Source organism: Pseudophryne corroboree (assembly GCF_028390025.1).
Source record: "Pseudophryne corroboree isolate aPseCor3 chromosome 3 unlocalized genomic scaffold, aPseCor3.hap2 SUPER_3_unloc_17, whole genome shotgun sequence".
In the NCBI taxonomy this organism is placed as follows: domain Eukaryota; kingdom Metazoa; phylum Chordata; class Amphibia; order Anura; family Myobatrachidae; genus Pseudophryne; species Pseudophryne corroboree.
In genome coordinates, this window is record NW_026967505.1 from 1361754 (window position 1) to 1381872 (window position 20119).

A 20119-nucleotide genomic window follows, 5' to 3' on the forward strand; every position below is an offset into this window, starting at 1 on the left:
GGATACAGTGTATTCTAATACCCCATATGATGATCAGTCGGAGGGTTTTAGCTCAGAGGATATAGCTGAGCTTATTGATGCAATGAAGGCTATTCTCTCTTTGGAGGAATCAGCCAAGACAGTGTCAAAATCTATAGCACCTGTGTTTAAATGAACAAAGACAGTTAGGACTGAATTTCCAGTATCAGAAGATCTGACGGAAATGATGGAAGAATCTTGGGATACGCCTGGTAAAAAATATAAGATTCCGGAAAAATCGGATTCTTATTATCCTTTTACAGCTGCGGATTGTTCAAAAAGAGAAGTTCCTCCTAAAGTAGATGCACATGTAGTGCGACTTGTGCGTAACTCTGTTTTACCATTGCCGTCCACTTCACTGACTGATGTTACAGATAGAAGAATAGATGGTTTATTGAAAAATATTTTTTTCTCTCTCGGGGGCTGTAGTAAGGCCAGCTATGGCTTCAGCCTGGATGACGAGAGCGATGGTAGAATGGGCGGAGAAACTAGAAAAAGGCCTCTCCCCTTCCACAGGGGAGGCGGAATCTCTTATAGTCCGTATAAAACAAGCTGCGCAATATTTGGAAGAAGCAGCACTTGATATGGGTACAATTGCTTCTAAAGCATCAGCCTTGACAGTAGCTGCTCGCAGAGCAGTTTGGCTACGTACTTGGAAAGCGGATGCAGAATCCAAGAAGGTTCTGGAAGCTCTGCCTTTCGCTGGTGATATTCTGTTTGGAAAACAATTGACAGATATTCTAGAATCGGAAGCTGAATCCAAGAAGGTCAGATTTCCGGTTAGTTATAACCCTAAGACTAGGGGTTAGAAATTTCGGCCATTTCGATGGCAAGGCAGAGCAAAAGGGAAAGAGGAACCTAAGCAGCCCCAGTTCAATAAGTCAACTAGGGGTAGGAAGCAGTGGGCCAATAGACGACTGGCTTCCAAGCCAGAACAGAAGCCATCAGTCTGAGGGTACTGGCCTCCAGCTGGAGGATTCCAGGGTTGGGGGCTGACTCCTTCAATTTGCACATATATATGGCAGCAGTCGACGACAGATGCTTAGGTGCAGAAGGTGGTATCTCTCGGTTATGGTTTCCCCTTCAAGAGGCAGCCTCCTCAAAGGTTTTTTTGCACCAGTCCGTCTCGATAGATTCGAAGGCAGTGCCCTGCAGGAAGCGGTTCAGAAACTGCTTCAGTCTGGTGTAATTATCCCAGTACCCCCGACACAATGGGGACAGGGGTTTTACTCCAATCTATTTTTGATGCAGAAGCCAAATGGGTCATTCCGACCCATTCTCAATCTCAAAATGTTAAACAAATACATTTGGTTTCCAAGGTTCCACATGGAGACATTATGCTCCATAGTTTTGGCCATGGAACCGGGAGATTACATGGTATCTCTGGATATACAGGATGCTTACCTACATGTGCCTATAGCACAGTCTCATCAGTGTTACCTCCGGTTTGCCATCCTCCAGCAACATTTTCAGTTCCAGGCTTTGCCCTTCGGGCTAGCAACAGCCCCCAGGGTGTTAACCAAAATTATGGTGGTTATGGCAGCTTATCTCCTCAAGCAGGGGATAAGAATATTTCCATACCTTGACAATCTTTTAATCCTGGCACAATCTCAGGAATTACTTTTGAGCCATCTTCAACAGACAATAGTTTGTCTACAAAGACACGGGTGGCTCATAAACTGGGAAAAGTCGTCTGAGTCCGTCACAACGGATGGTTCATTTGGGGGCCATATTGGATTCAGGTCTACAGAGAATTTTGTTACCATGGAAAAAGATATCGAAGGTGCAAGTAATGACTCTGGAGTTGCTACAGTCAGACTATATCAGTCCATGCAGCAATGTGACTGATGAGTCTGATGGTGTCTACCTTCGACATGGTGGAATATGCACAATTCCACTCCAGACCTCTACAGCATCTCATTCTGACCCGATGGAACGGAAGACATCAGACAATAAAAAGACAGATGATTAATATTCCAGTAGACGTAAGAAGGTCTCTAGCTTGGTGGCTACAGACAGACCATCTAAGCAAGGGGAGACCTTTTTTGGGTAACGGATTGGCAAATCCTGACAACAGATGCCAGTCTTCAGGGCTGGGGAGCGGTGTTCGAAAGCCTCTGGTTCCAGGGAAAATGGACCATAAGGGAAAGTCGCCTGCCAATAAATCTGTTGGAAATAAGGGCCATATACATTGCTCTAGTTCAGGCAAAGGACAGTCTGCAAGGAAGACCAGTCCAGATCCGTTCAGACAATGCTACAGCAGTAGCATACCTCAATCATCAGGGAGGAACTCACAGCAAAAGATCGATGGAGGAAGTAACTCACATACTAAGGTGGGCAGAACTCCATCTCCCAGCATTGTCAGCAGTGTTTGTTCCAGGAGTGCTGAACTGGGAAGCGGATTTTCTCAGTCGACAACCATTCAGGAAACCGAATGGGCATTACACCCAGAAGTGTTTCAGACCATAGTAAACAGATGGGGGTTGCCAGAGATAGATCTCATGGCATCCCATCTGAACAACAAAGTTCCGATATACGGATCAAAAACAAAGGATTCCGGAGCAATCCTTGTAGATGCACTGTCAGTGAATTGGGAGTTTTGTCTTGCATATCTGTTTCCTCCAGTCTCCCTGTTACCCAGGGTAGTGAGGAAAATAAAGCAAGCAAAGGGAGCCATAATTGTAATAGCTTGGCCCAGAAGGCATTGGTACACAGATCTGCTAAGGATGTCCGTGGAAGCTCCAATACTGCTCCCTCAACGTCCAGATCTACTAATGCAGGGTCCTTATCACAGTCATCTGGATTGTCTGTCTTTGACGGCGTGGCTGTTGAGACCTCTATCTTAGAAGCAAGAGGATTTTCAAAACAAGTAATTCAAACTATGCTTAGAGCAAGAAAACCTTTTTCAGCTCGTATTTATCATCGAATATGGCAAGCCTATACTCATTGATGTAGCGAAAGAAGTTTGGATCCAAGATCTTTTAAAGTATCCAGGATTTTGGATGGCTTCCTTGAGAGTTCAGGTATCAGCATTAACTTTATGGTTTCAGAAAAAGATTGCTGACTTACAGGATGTGCGTACTTTTTTTCAGGGAGTGATACACATTCAACCACCTTTTGTTCCTCCTGCAATTCCCTGGGATTTGAATCTGGTTCTTAAAATCCTTCAGGGACCTCCGTTTGAACCTCTTAAGAGAGCAGATCTTAAATGGTTGACGGCTAAAGTTCTCTTTCTACTGACAATGGCATCAGCTAGAAGAGTGTCAGATTTAGGAGCACTATTGTGTAAGTCTCCTTTTCTGATTTTTTTTCCAGATAAAGCAGTTCTCAGAACTAGATCTGGTTATCTTCCGAAGGTGGTCTCAAAATTGAACCTTAACGAAGAGATTGTAGTCCCGGCTTTTCAGGTATCGGGACTTTCTGCGGGAGAAGCGTCGCTGGACGTGGTCCGTGCGTTAAGAATCTACGTGGATCGTACTAGTGCCATTAGAAAGACAGATTCTCTCTTCATTCTCTACGGATTTCACAGAAGAGGATGGCCTGCTAGTAAACAGACGCTGGCAAGATGGCTCCGAATGGTAATTTCAGAAGCTTATTCTCGTGCTGATCTCCCTGTTCCGGCTAATGTCTCTGCACACTACACATAAGGTAGGTCCTTCTTGGGCGGCACAACATGGGGCTTCAGCAGAACAGATTTGTAAGGCAACCACATGGTCTTCCATTAACACTTTCATTAGACATTACGCATTGGATACTTTTGCCTCTCATGACGCTAAATTCGGACGAAAGGTTCTCCTGTCTAATCAGGAGCGTACCCACCACTAAAAATGGCTTTGGGAATCTCAATGTTATCCTATGCATAACCTGTGGACCCAGCCGGAGAAGTAGACGTTATGGTAAGAACTTACCGTTGATAACGTGATTTCTCCTATGTCCACAGGAATCCCACCCTGACGCACCTGATTTGAGGATCTTTACAATCACTAAACCTCTTCCCTCTTGTATGGAAGGGTGTGCATGTGTGTTCTTATCGCCTGAACAGGGTTCTACATGATGTTCCTGCCTAAATTGCTGTGGAAACAACTTATTTGACTGAGTCAGTGGGCGGGATTATATGCAAGAGCCCCAATGCATCCTGGGAGGCCAGAAAGCTTGTGACTGTTTGGTGCCATTTCCGCTGTCGCTTCGGCATATCCCAATGTTATCCTGTGGATACCTGTGGACATAGGAGAAATCACTTTATCAACGGTAAGTTCTTAGCATAACGTCTATTTTGTTTGGTGCGGCAGGAGCCATAAGTTTTCTTATTTTATTTTTATAGTATTACTAATTTTTTTGAGTGATCTTTCTAAAAAAGCATCTTATACGCACCATAGAGTCGCTCCAACAACTCCCCGCCGGATGGCGACAACGCTTACCCACGTGTACAAGTGAGGCAGGCACAGGTTCTGGTAAACCTTCATGGGCTACTTTGCACAGACATTATCCAATGTAGCTATTCCCTATTAACTTATACATGCAAAATTCATTCTGAGGTTTATACACCTAGGGAATTGTCAGCCTCTCAAAACAGCAGGCTGAAAGGCTGGTGGTAAGTAAATCACATAGACATGATACAACATCTTCACAGTCTACACATGTTTTAGATGAGGATTCGTTGGAGGATGAGGACTCATTGCACTTCGGAAGGTCTGGACATACCTGACATACCTGAGCTAATTAGTTCTATGTAAGCCATTCCATCTTTAGAAAAGGCAGCGGAGCCTGTGTTAAAAACTATAAAAACTAAGACAACTGTGTTTAAACATCCCAAAACAGCTGATGGAAATTTTGGGTTACGCCCAGTAGGAAGTTAGAATTCCAAGAAATGGAATTCCAATTATCCTCGTCCAGTTGGGGACTGTTTAAAAAAAAAAAAAAAAAAGAGGTGGCTTCCAAAGTAGATTCGCAGGTCTTAGATTGGTCCGAAAATCTACATTACTTTTGTTTTCAACATCAATAAAAGATGTCACGGGGGTGTGGTCTGACTGGAAAAGCAGCAGAAAGCAGGATAAAGGAGCACCTGCTTATATAGGTCCTTTCTGCCTTTTACAGCTGTCATACGGGTTCTTCCAGGCCCTTTCTTGCCCCTCTGTGTGTTTTGACACCCCGGTGTGTAGGTTGCGGCCTACACCCGGATCCGAAGCTGCGGACTGAAGTTGTGCAGTGATCCCACCACAGACTGGACCTCAGCGAGGTAGCGCTGCTACTCACCATGGGTTGTGCGCCCTGTCCACTCTTGTGCCTAGCCGTGCTGTTGGAGCCGCGGGGAGAGGCTGACTGGGGATCAGCGGTGACCGCGGCGGGAAACACTGAGCGGAGCTGCTCTCCTGGCATCTGATGCGGCGCATACTACGGGGATTGGTGGCCGCAGCAGGGACGCGTCAGGTTAGTCAGCTCACCCGCCTGCAGCCTGCTTTCTCCTACTGTCCGGCCGTTGAAGCCCTGAGTCGTGGCAGCGGGGAATACATGGAGCGCTTGCCTGTCATCACTCCAGCAGTGTCCGGGCATCTCCCCCTCTCCTCCTAACCCATGGTGCTATGGGGGAATCTGGCGGAGCTGTGAATTATAGAGGACATACACGTGGGGTTCCTACGCAGCCAGATACTCTACCCTGTGCCACTGTATCCTAGTACCCCCTCCTCTCCTGCCTTATTACTGACCTGGTTCACCCACCCAGTTTTTTTTTATTTGGACTTCCCTGCCAGAAGTGGTCATCTTGAAAACTGGCAATATAACCACATGCCCTCCTGAAAACAACCGCTTCTCTGGGAGCTACAGACACTGCCAGCCCATGATCAGTGCCCTTCACTACAGTCTCTGTGATTTCCGGCAGGGACTTCTGCCGCTGCGGCAATACCTGGGCAGTAAGTGGTCACCTGAGCTGCTTTTATTATTATTATTGCCTGGCCCCCACTCCTGCTCTGTCGACTCCCTCTGGTGGCAGACTGTGCTGACTACATCCTCCGTACTGTTTGCTGCTGGGGGTTTTTTTCCTCCTGCTCCGCTCAATCACCGTAAGATCCAATTAGAGCTCTTGGGGCATCAGTATAGCTACGGCGTAACAGTCCATGTGTCCAGGACAGTAGCAGGCTCCAGTTGCCGGCTCCTATAAATTACTTTACCGCTCAAGGATGGCATCTTCTTGCTATTACCCATAAACAACTGACCTCACAATGTTTCTGTAACCGATGGCCACTGGGGTCTATGCTCACTGATGTCTCCCTATTTCCACACTTCAATACTTCTGCTATGTCGCTACTGGCCTCCTGATCTTGTTCTCTTATCTCCGTAATGTTATGCTGAAGAATGGGCAGAACTGGAAAATCATCTCATAAGAAAGCTAAACCTCGTCCTCAACAGGAATCCTCTCAAACTGACTTGAAACCTTTTCTTCTTCCTAATCAACTAACATTGAGCCCCAGTCCTGATCATTCAGAATCTTCTCCCATCCCGTCTTCTCCTCCAAGTCCTCCCATGATGGCTTAAATCCATTGTTTAAACTGGTTGTTTAAACCGATGGCAAGCCAGGTGGGATCTCTTCTTCTCTCGGTTCTCCTTTAAACTCTTTAACCGCCCAGGAACCTTATATCAAAGAGCAGATGAACTTTCTCGTTCTTTTCAAACGGATGATTAACTCAACTCCTCTGAGAAACCGTTTATTCTGAATCCAGCTTCATTTGCTTCAACTCGTACTGTTCCTCTACCTCTTCCAGGGAGAACTTTTGTAGCACAAAAATTTTGCAGGAAATTGCTTAAGTGGGCTCATTCTTCATTTTTATGGGTCATGCCGGTGGTCTTAAGACTCTCAAGTTCATTCAGCGATTCTACCGGTGGCCTCATCTTAAAACGGATGTCTTTGAATTTGTAGCAGCCTGTTCGAAGTGTGTTCAACATAAAAGTCCACAAGCATCTCACTCAGGTCTTCTTCATCCACTTCCAACACCTCAAAAGCCTTGGACTCACATCTCTATGGATTTCATAACCGATTTGCCAGTCTCCACAGGAAATAACACCATTTGGGTCATTGTGGAATGGTTTTCGAAAATGGCTCACTTCATACCCCTCACCAGTCTTCCCTCTGCTCCTCAGCTATCCCTCCTCAGCTATCCAAATAGTTTTTCTCATAGATTTTTCATTTGCATGGCCTTCCACAGGAAATAGTTTCTGATCAGGGTCCTCAATTCGTCGCCAAGCTCTGGAAAGCTCTCAGCTCTGTCCTAGGAATCAAGTTGAACTTCTCTTCAGCCTACCATCCCCAGACTGACAGACAGACTGAAAGAGTCGACCAAGATCTGGAAACTTTCTTACGGATGTTCATGTCCCCTGCTCAGGAAGACTGGATAGATTACCTCCCATTTGCTGAGTTTGCATACTATAACCTATATCATGCTTCTACCAATTCCACTCCTTTCTTCATTAACTATAGTTTTCATCCATGAGTTCCTTCCTTCTAATCTCTAACATCTCTTGAGGTTCCTGCTGGTGAATCCACTCTTCATCAGTTCACTAAGATTTGGAGACAAATTCATAAGGCGCTACTAAAGACTTCCCAGAAATAAAATACCTGCGCTGATCGGAAACGTAGGGCTGTTCCTAGTCTCAAAGTAGGAGATCGTGTTTGGATATCCACCAGAAACCTCAGACTCAAAGTTCCTACAAAAAGTTTGCTCCAAGATTCATCGGTCCGTATCCTATTAAGAGTGTTGAATCCTGTTTCTTACAATTAAGCAATTAAGGTGAAACTGCCTTCCTATTTGAAAATTCCCAATGCCTTTCACATTTCTCTGCTAAAGTCTCCTATACTAAATCATTTTCGGGCAGCTTTCCCTTAACCTCCTAAGGTTCAAGCTGCTCAAAATGAGGAATTCGAGGTTCATAAGTTTCTTGACTTCCGCAAGAGTTAGGGTCATCTCCAGTGTCTCATAGATTGGAGGGGATATGGTCCGGAGGAAAGATATTGGGTGGCTGCAGAGGATGGTCATGCTCCAAGACTGAGTTGTGCCTTTCATGCCAAGAATCCCACTAAGCAGCGTGGGTGTTCGGAGACCACCCTAAAAAGGGGGGTACTGTGAGCATCTGTAGTCTTACCACCGGTTCTGGTCCCTGCGGCCTTCCTCTTAGCTGGCTGGTGTCGCTGCAATGGATAGGAACTACAGCAGCAAGGTCCTCCGGTGTGGCTGCCGGGTGTCTGGTGTCCAGGGTCCGGGTCCTGGGGTGCGGAGCATGGCAGCCGGAGGTGTCTGTTTCCAAGTGTCCTGTTGCTGGAGTGCAGCGTCTGGGAGGCTGAGGCCAGAGGTAGTGGCTGTGTGCTGGTTCCACATGTGTCCTCTGTGCAGGGAGCCATCATGTTGGAGACCAATCCAAGACAATAGGTATCCTATTTCACGTCCAGCCAATCCGGTACAGGCTTCACTTATAAAAAGGGGTTGATGCTTAGCTATGTTGCCTGTGCTTCAAGTTACTTGCTGCTGTAAGGTGCCCTGAACTCTGTGCTCCCAGGTTAACCCCTGGTATCCTAGTTCTGTTGTTTCCACCTAGTGGTCAGTTCTGTTATTGCAGTCCTTTGCTCCCAGTCCACCTGCTCTTATGATTTAACCACTGGGCCCTCTATCTGGTAGAGGGTCTCCATTTGCTGATGGTGCTCACAGTGATCCTCTCTTCAGCATTGTTTAAAAATCACAAGTAATCTCCATTCCATGTTCTTCAGCATTGTTTACAAATCACAAGTCACTTCTTCATTCAGTATTCTTCAGCATTGTTTTCAAGTCATGAACCTTTCGTCTTTCATAATTCACTCAGACTCCTCTCCTAGTCGTTGTGTATGATTGAGGTCTCAAAACTGAATTCCTCTTTCTTCAGTGTATCATTCTCGGTCATTGACCTCATTGCCTACAGCTTCAATCCATGAGTAAGAACTACATTCAGCCACCTTGTTTCCTTCCTTTGCCGATAGCTGCTCCCTCAGTCAATTATCAGTCGTCAGATCCCCAACTCAAGCCAAGTGTGACATGGAAGAAGGGGAATTCCTGGTTTCTCTGGATATTAAGGATGCGTATCTTCACAACCCAATATGGCCACCTCTTCAGGCTTACCTCAGGTTTGCACTGCAGGACAGTCACTACCAGGTCCAGGCCTTGCCTTTCGGTCTCTCAACGGCATTGAGGGTGTTATCAGGGGTGATGGCAGAGATGTTGCTACAACTCCGCAAGCAGGACGTGAACATCGTTCTATACTTGGATGATCTCCTCATAATGGCTATATTCAGAGCACCGTTGATGGAAAAGATCAGCCTTCCAACACTCACGGATCATGGGTGGATTCTCAATCTGCAGAAATCCCACCTAGAACCTACGCAGAGGCTTCAGTTCCTGGTAATGATAGTGGACACGGTGTCTCAGAAGGTGTTCCTTCCTATGGACAAGGCAAAGATAATTCAGATGATGGTACGTTCCATTTTGAAGCTGGACAAAATCTCAGTACATCTTTGCATACGCTTACTGGGAAAGATTATGGCCTCCTACGATGAAATTCGGTACAGAAGATTTCATGCATAACCATTCTAGCTGGATCTGCTGAACAAATGGTCTGGATCACATCTGCACATGCGCCAGATGATATGCCTTTCACCAAATGCCAGGATTTCCCTCTTATTGTGGTTGCTGATCTTCCTCCTGGAGGGTCGACACTTCGGAATTCAGAATTGGATTCTGTTGACAATGGATGCAAGCCTCCATGGTTGGGGTGCAGTGACCCTAAGGGCTCAGTTCCAATGAAGGTGGTCTGATCAAGAGGCTTCCCTTCCGATAAAAGTTTTAGAACTCAGGGCGATTTACAATGCCCTCCTGCTGACCTCTTTATATCCTTCAGTATCAAGCCATACAGGTATGGTCGGAAAATGCACTAACTTTGGCGTACATAAACCAACAAGGAGGTCCAAACAGCAGAGCTGCAATGAGGGAGGTGTCACAGATACTCCTCTGGGTGGAGCGGAATCCCAAGGCCATTTCTGCCATATTAATTCTGGGAGTAGACAATTGGTGAGCAGACTTCCTCAGTAGACACTATCTGCACCTGGGGGAATGGGGCCTCTACCCGCAAGTGTTTCAGCAGATATTTCATCGGTGGGGCTACCCGCAAATCGACTTGTTGGTTTCTCAGCTCACCAAGAAGCTTCTGCATTACTGTTCTGGGATCCACATTTTGCAGCAGTGGACACTCTGGTGACACCGTGGATTTACTAGTTGGTGTACTTGTTCCCTCCAGTTCCTCTAATTCCAAGAGTTCTCAAAGGACTTAAAGGGACAGGGTTCAGGCAATTCTGATTGCCCCAGACTGGCCCCGCAGGGCCTGGTATGTATACATTCTAGCCTTATTACTCGTAGGCCCCTGGCCTCTGCCAATTCAGGATGATAGTCTTACGCAAGAGCCGTTCGTCTATCCAGACTTACCACGGCTACGTTTGATGCAATGGAAGTATATTGTGAGGATTTTCGCCAGGAAAGAGATTCCGAGGCAAGGTTATCTCGACTATGCTCCAAGCCGGCCAGATGGTCGCATCGAAACATTACCATCACATATGGAAGAAATGTCTCTCTTGGTGTGAGGGTCAACAGTATTCTGCTGTGGATTTTCATCTGAGACATTTCTTGCACTTCCTGCAGGCTGTTGTGGATGTGGGCCTACGTTTAGGCTCCATAAAAGTTCAATTTTCAGCATTGTCTTTTTCTTCCTGGAAACAATTGGCTGTTCTCCCAGTGGTCCAGATGTTCTTGACAGGTGTTCTTCATATTCGACCACCCTTTGTGCCTCCCACAGTGCCGTGAGTTCTCAATTTGGTTCTGGCCTTTCTCCAGTCAGTTTGCTTGAACCTTTCCACAAGGTGGACATGGAGTATTTGACATGGCAGGCTATCATGTTGTTGGCCTTGGCCTCAGTGAGGATTGTTTTGGAATTAGGGGCCTTATCATGTAAGAGTCCTTATCTGGTGTTTCATGAGGATAGAGTGGTGCTTAAAACTCGCTAGACATTCTTGCCTAAGGTGGTGTCGGCATTTCATATCAATTGGCCGATGGTGGTTCTGGTTGTCACTGACACGTCTGTTACACCAATGTCCTTAGACGTGTTTCGGGCTTTGGAGATTTATGTCAGCTCTTTTCAGAAAATCAGACTCGCTTTTTGTTCTCTATGATGCCTCAAAGATTGGTTGTCCTGCTTCAAAGCAGTCTATTGTGTGTTGGATCAGGCTTACGATCCAACAGGCTCACTCTTCGGTGGCTTTGCCGCTGCCGAGGTCTGTTCAGGCCCACTCCACACGGTCAGTGGGTTCTTCTTAGGTGGCTGCCCGGTGGTGTCTCGGCTTTGCAGTTATGCTGGACAGCTACTTGGTTGGGTTCGAACATGCTGTAAAGTTTTAAAGGTTTAATACCTTTGCTATTGAGCACCTTCAGTTTGGTCAATCAATTTTGATGGGGTCTCAGCACTCTCCCACCCGGTTTGGAGTTTTGGAACTTCCCCATGGTACGAAGACCATCCCAGTATCCTATTGGACATTAGTGAAAATAGGATTTTAATACCTACCAGTAAATCCTTTTCTCAAAGTCCATAGGGGATACTGGGCGCCCGCTTCTGTGCTTTGATATTTTACAGCAAGAGTTGTTCTTGTGTGTTGTAGTTTGGGTCTGCTTTTGCTGTCCCTATTTTCAAGTTGTGGTTAGTGTTGCTATCCTCTTGTTATGTTATGTGCTGGTTCGTTCTCACCACTTTCTTGTCTCTCTTCCTCCTTTCAAAGTATGTCCGTGTCCTCGGGTAAAGTTTTGCTAGACTGAGTCTACAGGAGGGGCATAGTGGGGAGGAGCCAGTACACGCTGAAGTTTTAAAGTGCCAGGCTCCAGTGGACCCCATCTATACCCCATGGTACTAAGACAATCCCAGTATCCCCTACGGACTACGAGAAAAGGATTTACTGTTAGGTATTAAAATACTTTTTTTTCAGAATAGCAGGGCCATCCTCGGTTGAAGGTATTGCTGCGAAGACGCTGTGTCCCATTACAATAACCTTAGTAGGAAATACCCATTTGTATTGTACATTTCCTTGGGTGGAATAGACGCCTTTTGGCCAGCGTCACTGGAGAAATATCTGGAAATATCTGCAAATTATCCAGGCACTCAGCTGTGGATGAGGAAGGCAAAGCAGCCTGTAGAATGAGTTCTTTAATATGAAAAAAGTGGACCCTTGTCAGTGTCCCTCTGTGCTTGGATAGGGGTCTGTTTGGAATTTAGGAGTCTATGGATCCTATCAATAAGAAGGTCAGCGGCAGAAGTCTTTGGTAAAAGTTTCTGAAAAGAGGACCGTGGCATTATCATAAAGCTCAGCTTCATAATATGAAAAAAGTGGACCCTTGTCAGAGTCCATCAGTGCTTGGATAGGGGCCTGTTTGGACTTTGGGAATCTATGGATCCTATCTATGGATCCTATCAATAAGAAGGTCAGCGGCAGAAGCCTTTGGTAAAAGTTTGTAACTCAATCTGGAACGCCCATTATTCTGATATTATTTCTCCAAGACCTGTCTTCTAAATCAATGACTTTATCACGAATAGAGACCATGGCCAGTATTTACTAAAAATCCGAGTTTGTCCGATTTGTGTTTGTTCCCAATCCGGGAATTCACTAAGCACAAATCTCGGCAGTGTTTGGACTATTCGTAATGGTTTGAATGACAACGTTCAGAAATACGAATGAATAGACCATCGGTCAAACGTGGCTGTTATTTCATAGAATACGGGAATTCACTATTCATTCGTATTTGGGTGTTAGTCTCTGAGGGCTCAAGTGCGTGTCTATTTTTTTCCAAATCATTAAAAAAAAGCAGCAAAAAAATAGACCTGCTTTTTCCAGTCAAATATGGGAAAGGGTGTGTTTAGTGTAAAAACAGAAAAAAAATTGCGTAGGGTCCCCCTCTTAAGCATAACCAGCCTCGGGCTCTTTGAGCCGGTCCTGGTTGACAACATATGTGGAAAAAAATGACAGGAGGGCTGATAGCCAAGTGTAAAATAAAAGAATATTGTTTTTTGCACAAGAACTACAAGTCCCTGCAAGCCTCCCCCGCAAGCTGGTACTTGGAGAACCACAAGTACCAGCATGCGGGGGTTAAACGGGCCCGCTAGTACCTATAGTTCTTCTGCAAAAAAAATACCCAAATAAAAACAGGACACACACACCTTGAAAGTACAACTTTATTACATACATTCCGACACAAACATACTTACCTATGTTCACATGCCGACTCGGCCCATGTCTCGATGGAGATTCCAGGGTACCTGAAAATAAAATTATACTCCCCTAAATCCTGTGTGTCGTGTCCTTTTGTAATAATCCAGGTACTTGGCAAAACAAAAAAACGGAAACCCGACCACGCACTGAAAGGGGTCCCATGTTTACACATGGGACCCCTTTCCCCGACTGCCAGGACCCCCCCTGATTCCTGTCAAAGAGGGTCCCTTCAGCCAATCAGGGAGCGCCACGTCGTTGCACTCTCCTGATTGGCTGTGTGCTCCTGTAGTGTCTGTGAGGCAGCACACGGCAGAGAAACAATGTAGTGCCTATGCGCTCCATTGTATCCAATGGTGGGAACTTTGCGGTCAGCGGTGAGGTTACTTTCGGTCAACCGCTGACCGCAAAGTTCCCACATAATATCTCTGCCGTGTACTGCCTCACAGACACTACAGGAGCACACAGCTAATCAGGAGACTGCCACGACACACTGTCAAAGTCGAAAAATATCATAATGCATATGTCTTGTACTAACCCCATGCACATGCCCGCTGCTCGTGCACTCAGTCCGCCGTACGTGCACATATCCGCAATTTGCGTAAGATCGCTCCGGCGCATGATATGAGTATTTACGGCGGAGTTTGTGAGCGTGTAGCTTGTTATTAGAACACAGCATATCTAACCCAAATAGGTTATTTTGTAGATATGGTTCCCCTAGACCATGTCAGCGAGTATTATTAGTTTAAACAGTTCCTGGACAGAGAGATTCACCTTTGCATGATAGGAAGGGTCAGATAAAGGTTGGAAGGTGATGTCTAGTGTCCAGCTGTGGGGTATTTTGAGGGTAACATTCCGGTGTTAGTTAGAGAAAGATCGCTTGCTCCTGTGTATAGTTATGTACAAAAGTAGATTAACTGTAATTACTGTAAATTACATATGCGGCGGGAATCCAGAGGATACCACCCACAAGAGCAGTTGGAAGAGACATCGCCTACCTTTTCAAATCCACCTATGACCTTTGCTGTAATGTGGAGACATATCTCTGTGTCCAATGAACAATGAGATTACAGTGACCATTATATTGTGTATGCATGTTGTGTATAAAAGGACCATTGTTGCCTGGCCGGTCAGAAGACTCTGAACGCTCTCTACCTGATGAGCGGAGGACCGAGTTCGGGTTGCGCTTGCGAATACTCTCACGTACGTACATTCTCTGTAGCCATTATTCTGTTTAGATTTATTTGTTAGTCTGTAGTGTATAACTTGTATTGTTTTACTTTTTTTGGAATCAATCCTCGGAGACCTTAGAACCCTGTGGTTTCAACAACAAACGGTGTTGTGTTTTCACTTTCCTGCCTGGGCTTTAAAGTAGATTAACCTGTTTAAGGTGTATCAGCATTGTTAAGGTGTACGCACTGCGTGTACTTTATACCGCCAGCGCTACTTAAGGTTTAAAGGTATTACATCGTTGCAGTACTTTGCTGCTAAGGTTTAAAGTATAAGCATATCATTACATTGTATCATTAACAAGGTTTAAAGGTTATCAATTGTGTGTGCGCTCGCTGTGTGTACTCCATACACTCAGCGCAGCGTCCGTACGCCAAGTGCGTACCACGTGCAGGACTCTGTACACAAATAGCGTACAAAGTGCGTAGCACATGCACATAGTCTAGCAGCCATAGCGGCTCAACGGTAATAGTGTACAAAGGGGTATAGCTTTGCGGTCTAAGATAATACCGGCATTATCAACACACACACACACACACATAGGAAAATGTCAGACACAGTTTCCCCCAGAGTACCTTCAGAGAGTCACAGAGTATAAGGAGCCAGCCACACAGCTCCCCTGTATGCAGTTATTATGATAAAAGCCTGGCGCTGACTAACCTTAATAGGGAGGACAGCGCTCCCCGTCAGTGTCCTAGTTCCTATGATCTGCAGGGAGAAAATGGCGCTGGTGAGTGCTGAATCCGTTCTGAGAGGAAGCCCCGCCCCTTGTAATGGCGCCCGGCTTCCCGCACTAATTGTTTATACTGGCCTGAGGATTTTAATGCTAACAGGAGCACCCTTAGGAGCTCAGTGTCCTGTCAGCGGAGTAGGGAACCATTAACTCTTCAGGAAGTTGGTTCCTATTCCCAACCCCCCCTAAGTCCCACGAGGCAGGGAGTCTGTTGCCAGCAGCCTTCCTGTAACCTAACTCTAGAAAATAAAAAAACTAAGAAAACTCCTAGGAGCTCCCCTAGCTGTGACCGGCTCCTCCGGGCACATTTTCTAAACTGAGTCTGGTAGGAGGGGCATAGAGGGACGGGCCAGCCCACACTATTAAACTCTTAAAATGCCAGTGGCTCCCAAAGGGCCTGTCTATACCCCAAATGTACCCCAGCATTCTCTAGGAAGTAAGAGAAAGTAGATTATAACCTAGCAGATGATGATGATGATTACAGGGTATTATATGGTGTATTGCATGTAAAATATCCTTGTTCCACACCTACTCTGCTGTAGCAATATACCTTATATAAGGGCGAGTAACACATGTACAGGCTTACCAGCATATGAGCACACACATAAAGGAATGCTACCTTACCAATGCTTCCAGAAGTAACGTTAGGAGACATTTCTCTGATCCATCAGCTCATATAAATGATGTTATTGTTCATCTAGAATCTCCAATTCATACGATATGTTCCCCATCCATTGTTTTACATTGGTGCTGACACAGGACTTGGCGAGTGACTTCATCTCCATTTATACTTCATGGTTAGTTACCAGTACAAGACAGAGATATATCTAAGTCGTATTATAATATTACATTTGTTATTGTGAGTGTTCTCATGAGGGTGGACACAATGATAGTCTGAGACATAATATTATAAAGCCTTCATTAGAAGTTATGTTTTATTATACACACACTTTTATAATTAAGTGTCCCAGAGAGTCGTCTTCTCCTATTGTTGACAAGATTAATATTGTTCCAGAAAATTTCACATTTCCATAATGTATTTTATTTCCAGCAGATGGACACACAAGCAGGAATATCTCAGAAGGACATCTAATGTTATCCCCGGATTGTGACATAAAAGATAATGACAGTAGACAGGATTCTCCAGGAGCTAATCCCATTACCCCAATTATACATCCAGCTCTATCAGCTGATCCCCCTGATCCTGGGGAATGTTCGCCTGATCACTCTGATATTGGTGCATCTGTTACAGCTCTGAGAGTAGATTCAGTGTTTCCCTGTTCTATAGATGCCAAATGTTTTACACAGAACACAAAGCCTATTAACCCACACACAGGTAAGGCAGGTGAGAGGCCACTGATATGTCTGGAGTGTGAGAAGTGTTTTACATACAAATCAGATCTTGTTATACATCAGAGAAGTCACACAGGTGAGAAGGCATTTCCATGTTCTGAGTGTGGGAAATGTTTTGCACGGAAATCACGTTTTGTTAGACATCAGAGAAGTCACACAGGTGAGAAGCCGTTTCCATGTTCTGAGTGTGGGAAATGTTTTGCACAGAAATCAGATCTTGTTAAACATCAGAGAAGTCACACAGGTGAGAAGCCATTTCCATGTTCTGAGTGTGGGAAATGTTTTACACGGAAATCAGATATTGTTATACATCACAGAACTCACACAGGTGAGAGGCCATTTCCATGTTCTGAGTGTGGGAAATGTTTTACACAGAAATCATATCTTGTTATACATCAGCGTACTCACACAGGTGAGAAGCCATTTCCGTGTTCTGAGTGTGGGATATGTTTTGCACACATATCAAATCTTGTTATACATGAGAGAAGTCACACACGTGAGAAGCCATTTTCTTGCTCTGAGTGCAGGAAAAGTTTTACCTGGAAATCCCTACTTGTTATACATCAGAGAAGTCACACAGGTGAAAAGCCTTTTCCATGTTCTGAGTGTGGGAAATGTTTTGCAAACAAATCAGATCTTGTTAAACATCAGAGAAGTCACACAGGTGAGAAGCCATTTCCATGTTCTGAGTGTGGGAAATGTTTTGCACAAAAATCAGATCTTGTTAAACATAACAGAAGTCACACAGGTGAGAAGCCATTTCCATGTTCTGAGTGTGGGAAATGTTTTACACGAAAATCACATCTTGTTGGACATCAGCGAAGTCACACAGGTGAGAGGCCATTTCTATACTCCAAGAAATAAATCATCTCTTTTTGCACACAATAGACATCACTCAGGTGAGGAACCATTTTAATCTTCTGGAGTATACTTATCATTGCCATGCGTTGTTCTTCAAGGTTCTTATCCTATCTCCTATGCTTTTTGCAATATACATGCTACCGCAGGGTGAAATAATCAGCTGTCATGCCCTCATCTACCACTGCTATGCAGATGACCTGTCTCTTGCTCCAGGTACTGAGAACCTAGTACCAATCCTAAATGGTTGTCTAGCTGAGCTCCAGGTGTGGGTGATGCCAGTTGGCTGTGACTCAGTCCTGGTGAAACAGGTCTTTATGGTAGAATCTCACCAACAAAGGGCAGAGCTACAGCTCAGCTTTGCAAACCAACCAGAATTACGCTTGGGGGTTCAGAGTTACAAAATGCTGATCATGGGGGTGATTCCGAGTTGTTTGCTTGCTAGCTGATTGTAGCAGCATTGCACACGCTAGGCCGCCGCCCTCTGCGAGTGTATCTTCGTTTAACAGAATTGTGAACGAAAGATTAGCAGAATAGCGAATAGAAAATTCTTAGCAGTTTCTAAATAGCTCCAGATTTACTCCTACACTGCGATCAGCTCAGGCCGTTTCGTTCCTGGTTTGATGTCACAAACACGCCCTGCGTTCGGCCAGCCACTCCCCCTTTTCTCCAGACACTCCCGCGTTTTATCCTGGCACGCCTGCGTTTTCTGCACACTTCCAGTAAACGATAATTTTTCGGCCAGAAACACCCACTTCCTGTCACTCCCACTCCGATCACTTCAACTATGGAAATTCTTCGTTCTGCCGTGAGTAAATCTACAAAGTTTTGATCTAATATACTTAGCGCTCTGCATACCATGCGCATGCGCATTTTCGCATTAATCGCTCCGTTGTGAAAATCAGCAACGAGCGAACAACACGGAAATTACCCCCCATATGCGAAATCTTGGTGTCCTGGATGGTGTTGTCACACTTAGACATTAGGTATCAGCCACAATCATTTCCTCATCTGAGGAACATAGCCAGACTCCAGCACTTATTTCCCTCAGAAGATCTACCTACCGTCATACATGTACTTGTATCATCATGCATAGACTACTGCAATGTCCTCTACCTGGGTCTCCAAGCAATAGAATTGCACCGGTTGTAGCTTGTACAGAATGCAGCAGCCAGGCTGTTACCTAACCAGCCCGTTCCTGTCACATAACACCCATTCTCTGCTCCCTTCACCGGCTGCCTGTAAGATGGTGACTCTATTACATAATCTTACTGACTCTCCCAGCCCTACATGACCAGGGTCCATGGTACCAGAAGCAGCTTCTGCCTCCTTACTGCCCTGCTTTCTTACTTCCATCTGCAGATGAAGGACTGTTACCAGCAGTACCAAGAATCCCCAAGCAGTGCTGAGATGTCAGCGGGGAGACAGGGTGGTGGCACTAGTGCTGTAGTAGGGGCTTCCAGAGGCAGTGTCTATGGGTAATATTGTCCCCAAGCAGTGCTGAGGTGTCAGAGGGTAGACGGGGTAGTTGCAGTAGTGGGGGAGGACAGGGTGGGTGGCAGTAGTGTGGGGAGACAGGGCGGGTGGCAGTAGCGGAAAGAGAGGGTGGATGGTCACAGTGCAGTATCAGGGGCTGCTGGAGGCAGTAAAGAGGTGTATGATTCCTGCACAGAACCAGTTGATAATTAGACTTATTGATGATTATGCTTCCTTATTTCTAATTAATCCCTTGTATGTGTTACTGTTATTTGCTGTGTCAGCCTTTATGTGTGTTCTGTGTAATAATCCTGAAAGTAGTGCTGCTACCGATCTCATATCATTTGTAGTAACTTGGAATAGATGAGATATGAGGTGCACTCTGGAAGCTTATAGGGGGTTAATCAGAGATGAACGCAGATGTGACATCACGCAGCCCCCGGAAAATGGTCCCGGCCCACCCGCATTCACCCCTCAGGTATGCGACCACAATGTGTCTCTGCGGCCTCTACACGTGCATTTTGTCACCACCGGCAAACTTCTGCGGGCCACTATTGCGGTTGGGTCTGAATGACACCCATAGTGTTTTGGATCTCCTGATATGCATCTGTTTTACTTACCTGCAATACTATAATGTAACTTGAATTGTTGCTGTGCTTTAAGGATATTTTATCCATGTTGTGCAGAGTAAAGTATTTTTTAAGTTTAAAATATGTGTATTAAAGACATGAAATAAAGTTGTTTAAAAACAAAAGATTTCCATTGAGTCTTTTTATGTGTCTGTGTATTATCTTATTCCCAGATAATTGTCGCTATGGTGACAGAAACAATTTCCTGTTAATGTGTCACTTGTATTGTTACTTTTGTGTCCAGCGAGTGGGCTCGGAAATATTATCCTTTTCCTCGCAGCCCCAGTTGCTGGAGAAAATAAAGGAGGAGCTGTTGGCGGGTCACGTTCCGCTTGAGCTGACAATTTTCTCACCAGCAGGTCTTTCAACCTCTGCAGACTTGTGTCCGGAAAGAGAGATACAACGTAGGCTTTAAACCTAGGATCGAGCACAGTGACCAAAATGTAGTGCTCTGATTTCAACAGATTGACCACCCTTGAATCACAGCAAAGCGAATGAGGGGCTCCATCCACA

The 20119-nt window shown here is 45.3% G+C and overlaps 2 protein-coding genes across 2 annotated transcripts in view; one reads left to right on the forward strand and one right to left on the reverse strand.

Annotated features, from left to right (window-relative positions):
• Window positions 1–20119, reverse strand: part of LOC134983515 (uncharacterized) — a 251465-nt gene that overhangs the window by 70053 nt on the left and 161293 nt on the right. The window lies entirely within an intron of this gene.
• On the forward strand, window positions 16348–19699 carry LOC134983538 (gastrula zinc finger protein XlCGF17.1-like). Its single transcript, XM_063949195.1, has one exon. The coding sequence runs from the start codon at window positions 16383–16385 to the stop codon at window positions 17505–17507; it is 1125 nt and encodes a 374-aa protein (XP_063805265.1). The 5' UTR covers window positions 16348–16382; the 3' UTR covers window positions 17508–19699.

Bases quoted from the DNA above. Each gene is read 5' to 3' on its own strand.
- LOC134983538 (XM_063949195.1), top strand. From the start codon at position 16,383: ATGTTATCCCCGGATTGTGACATAAAAGATAATGACAGTAGACAGGAT.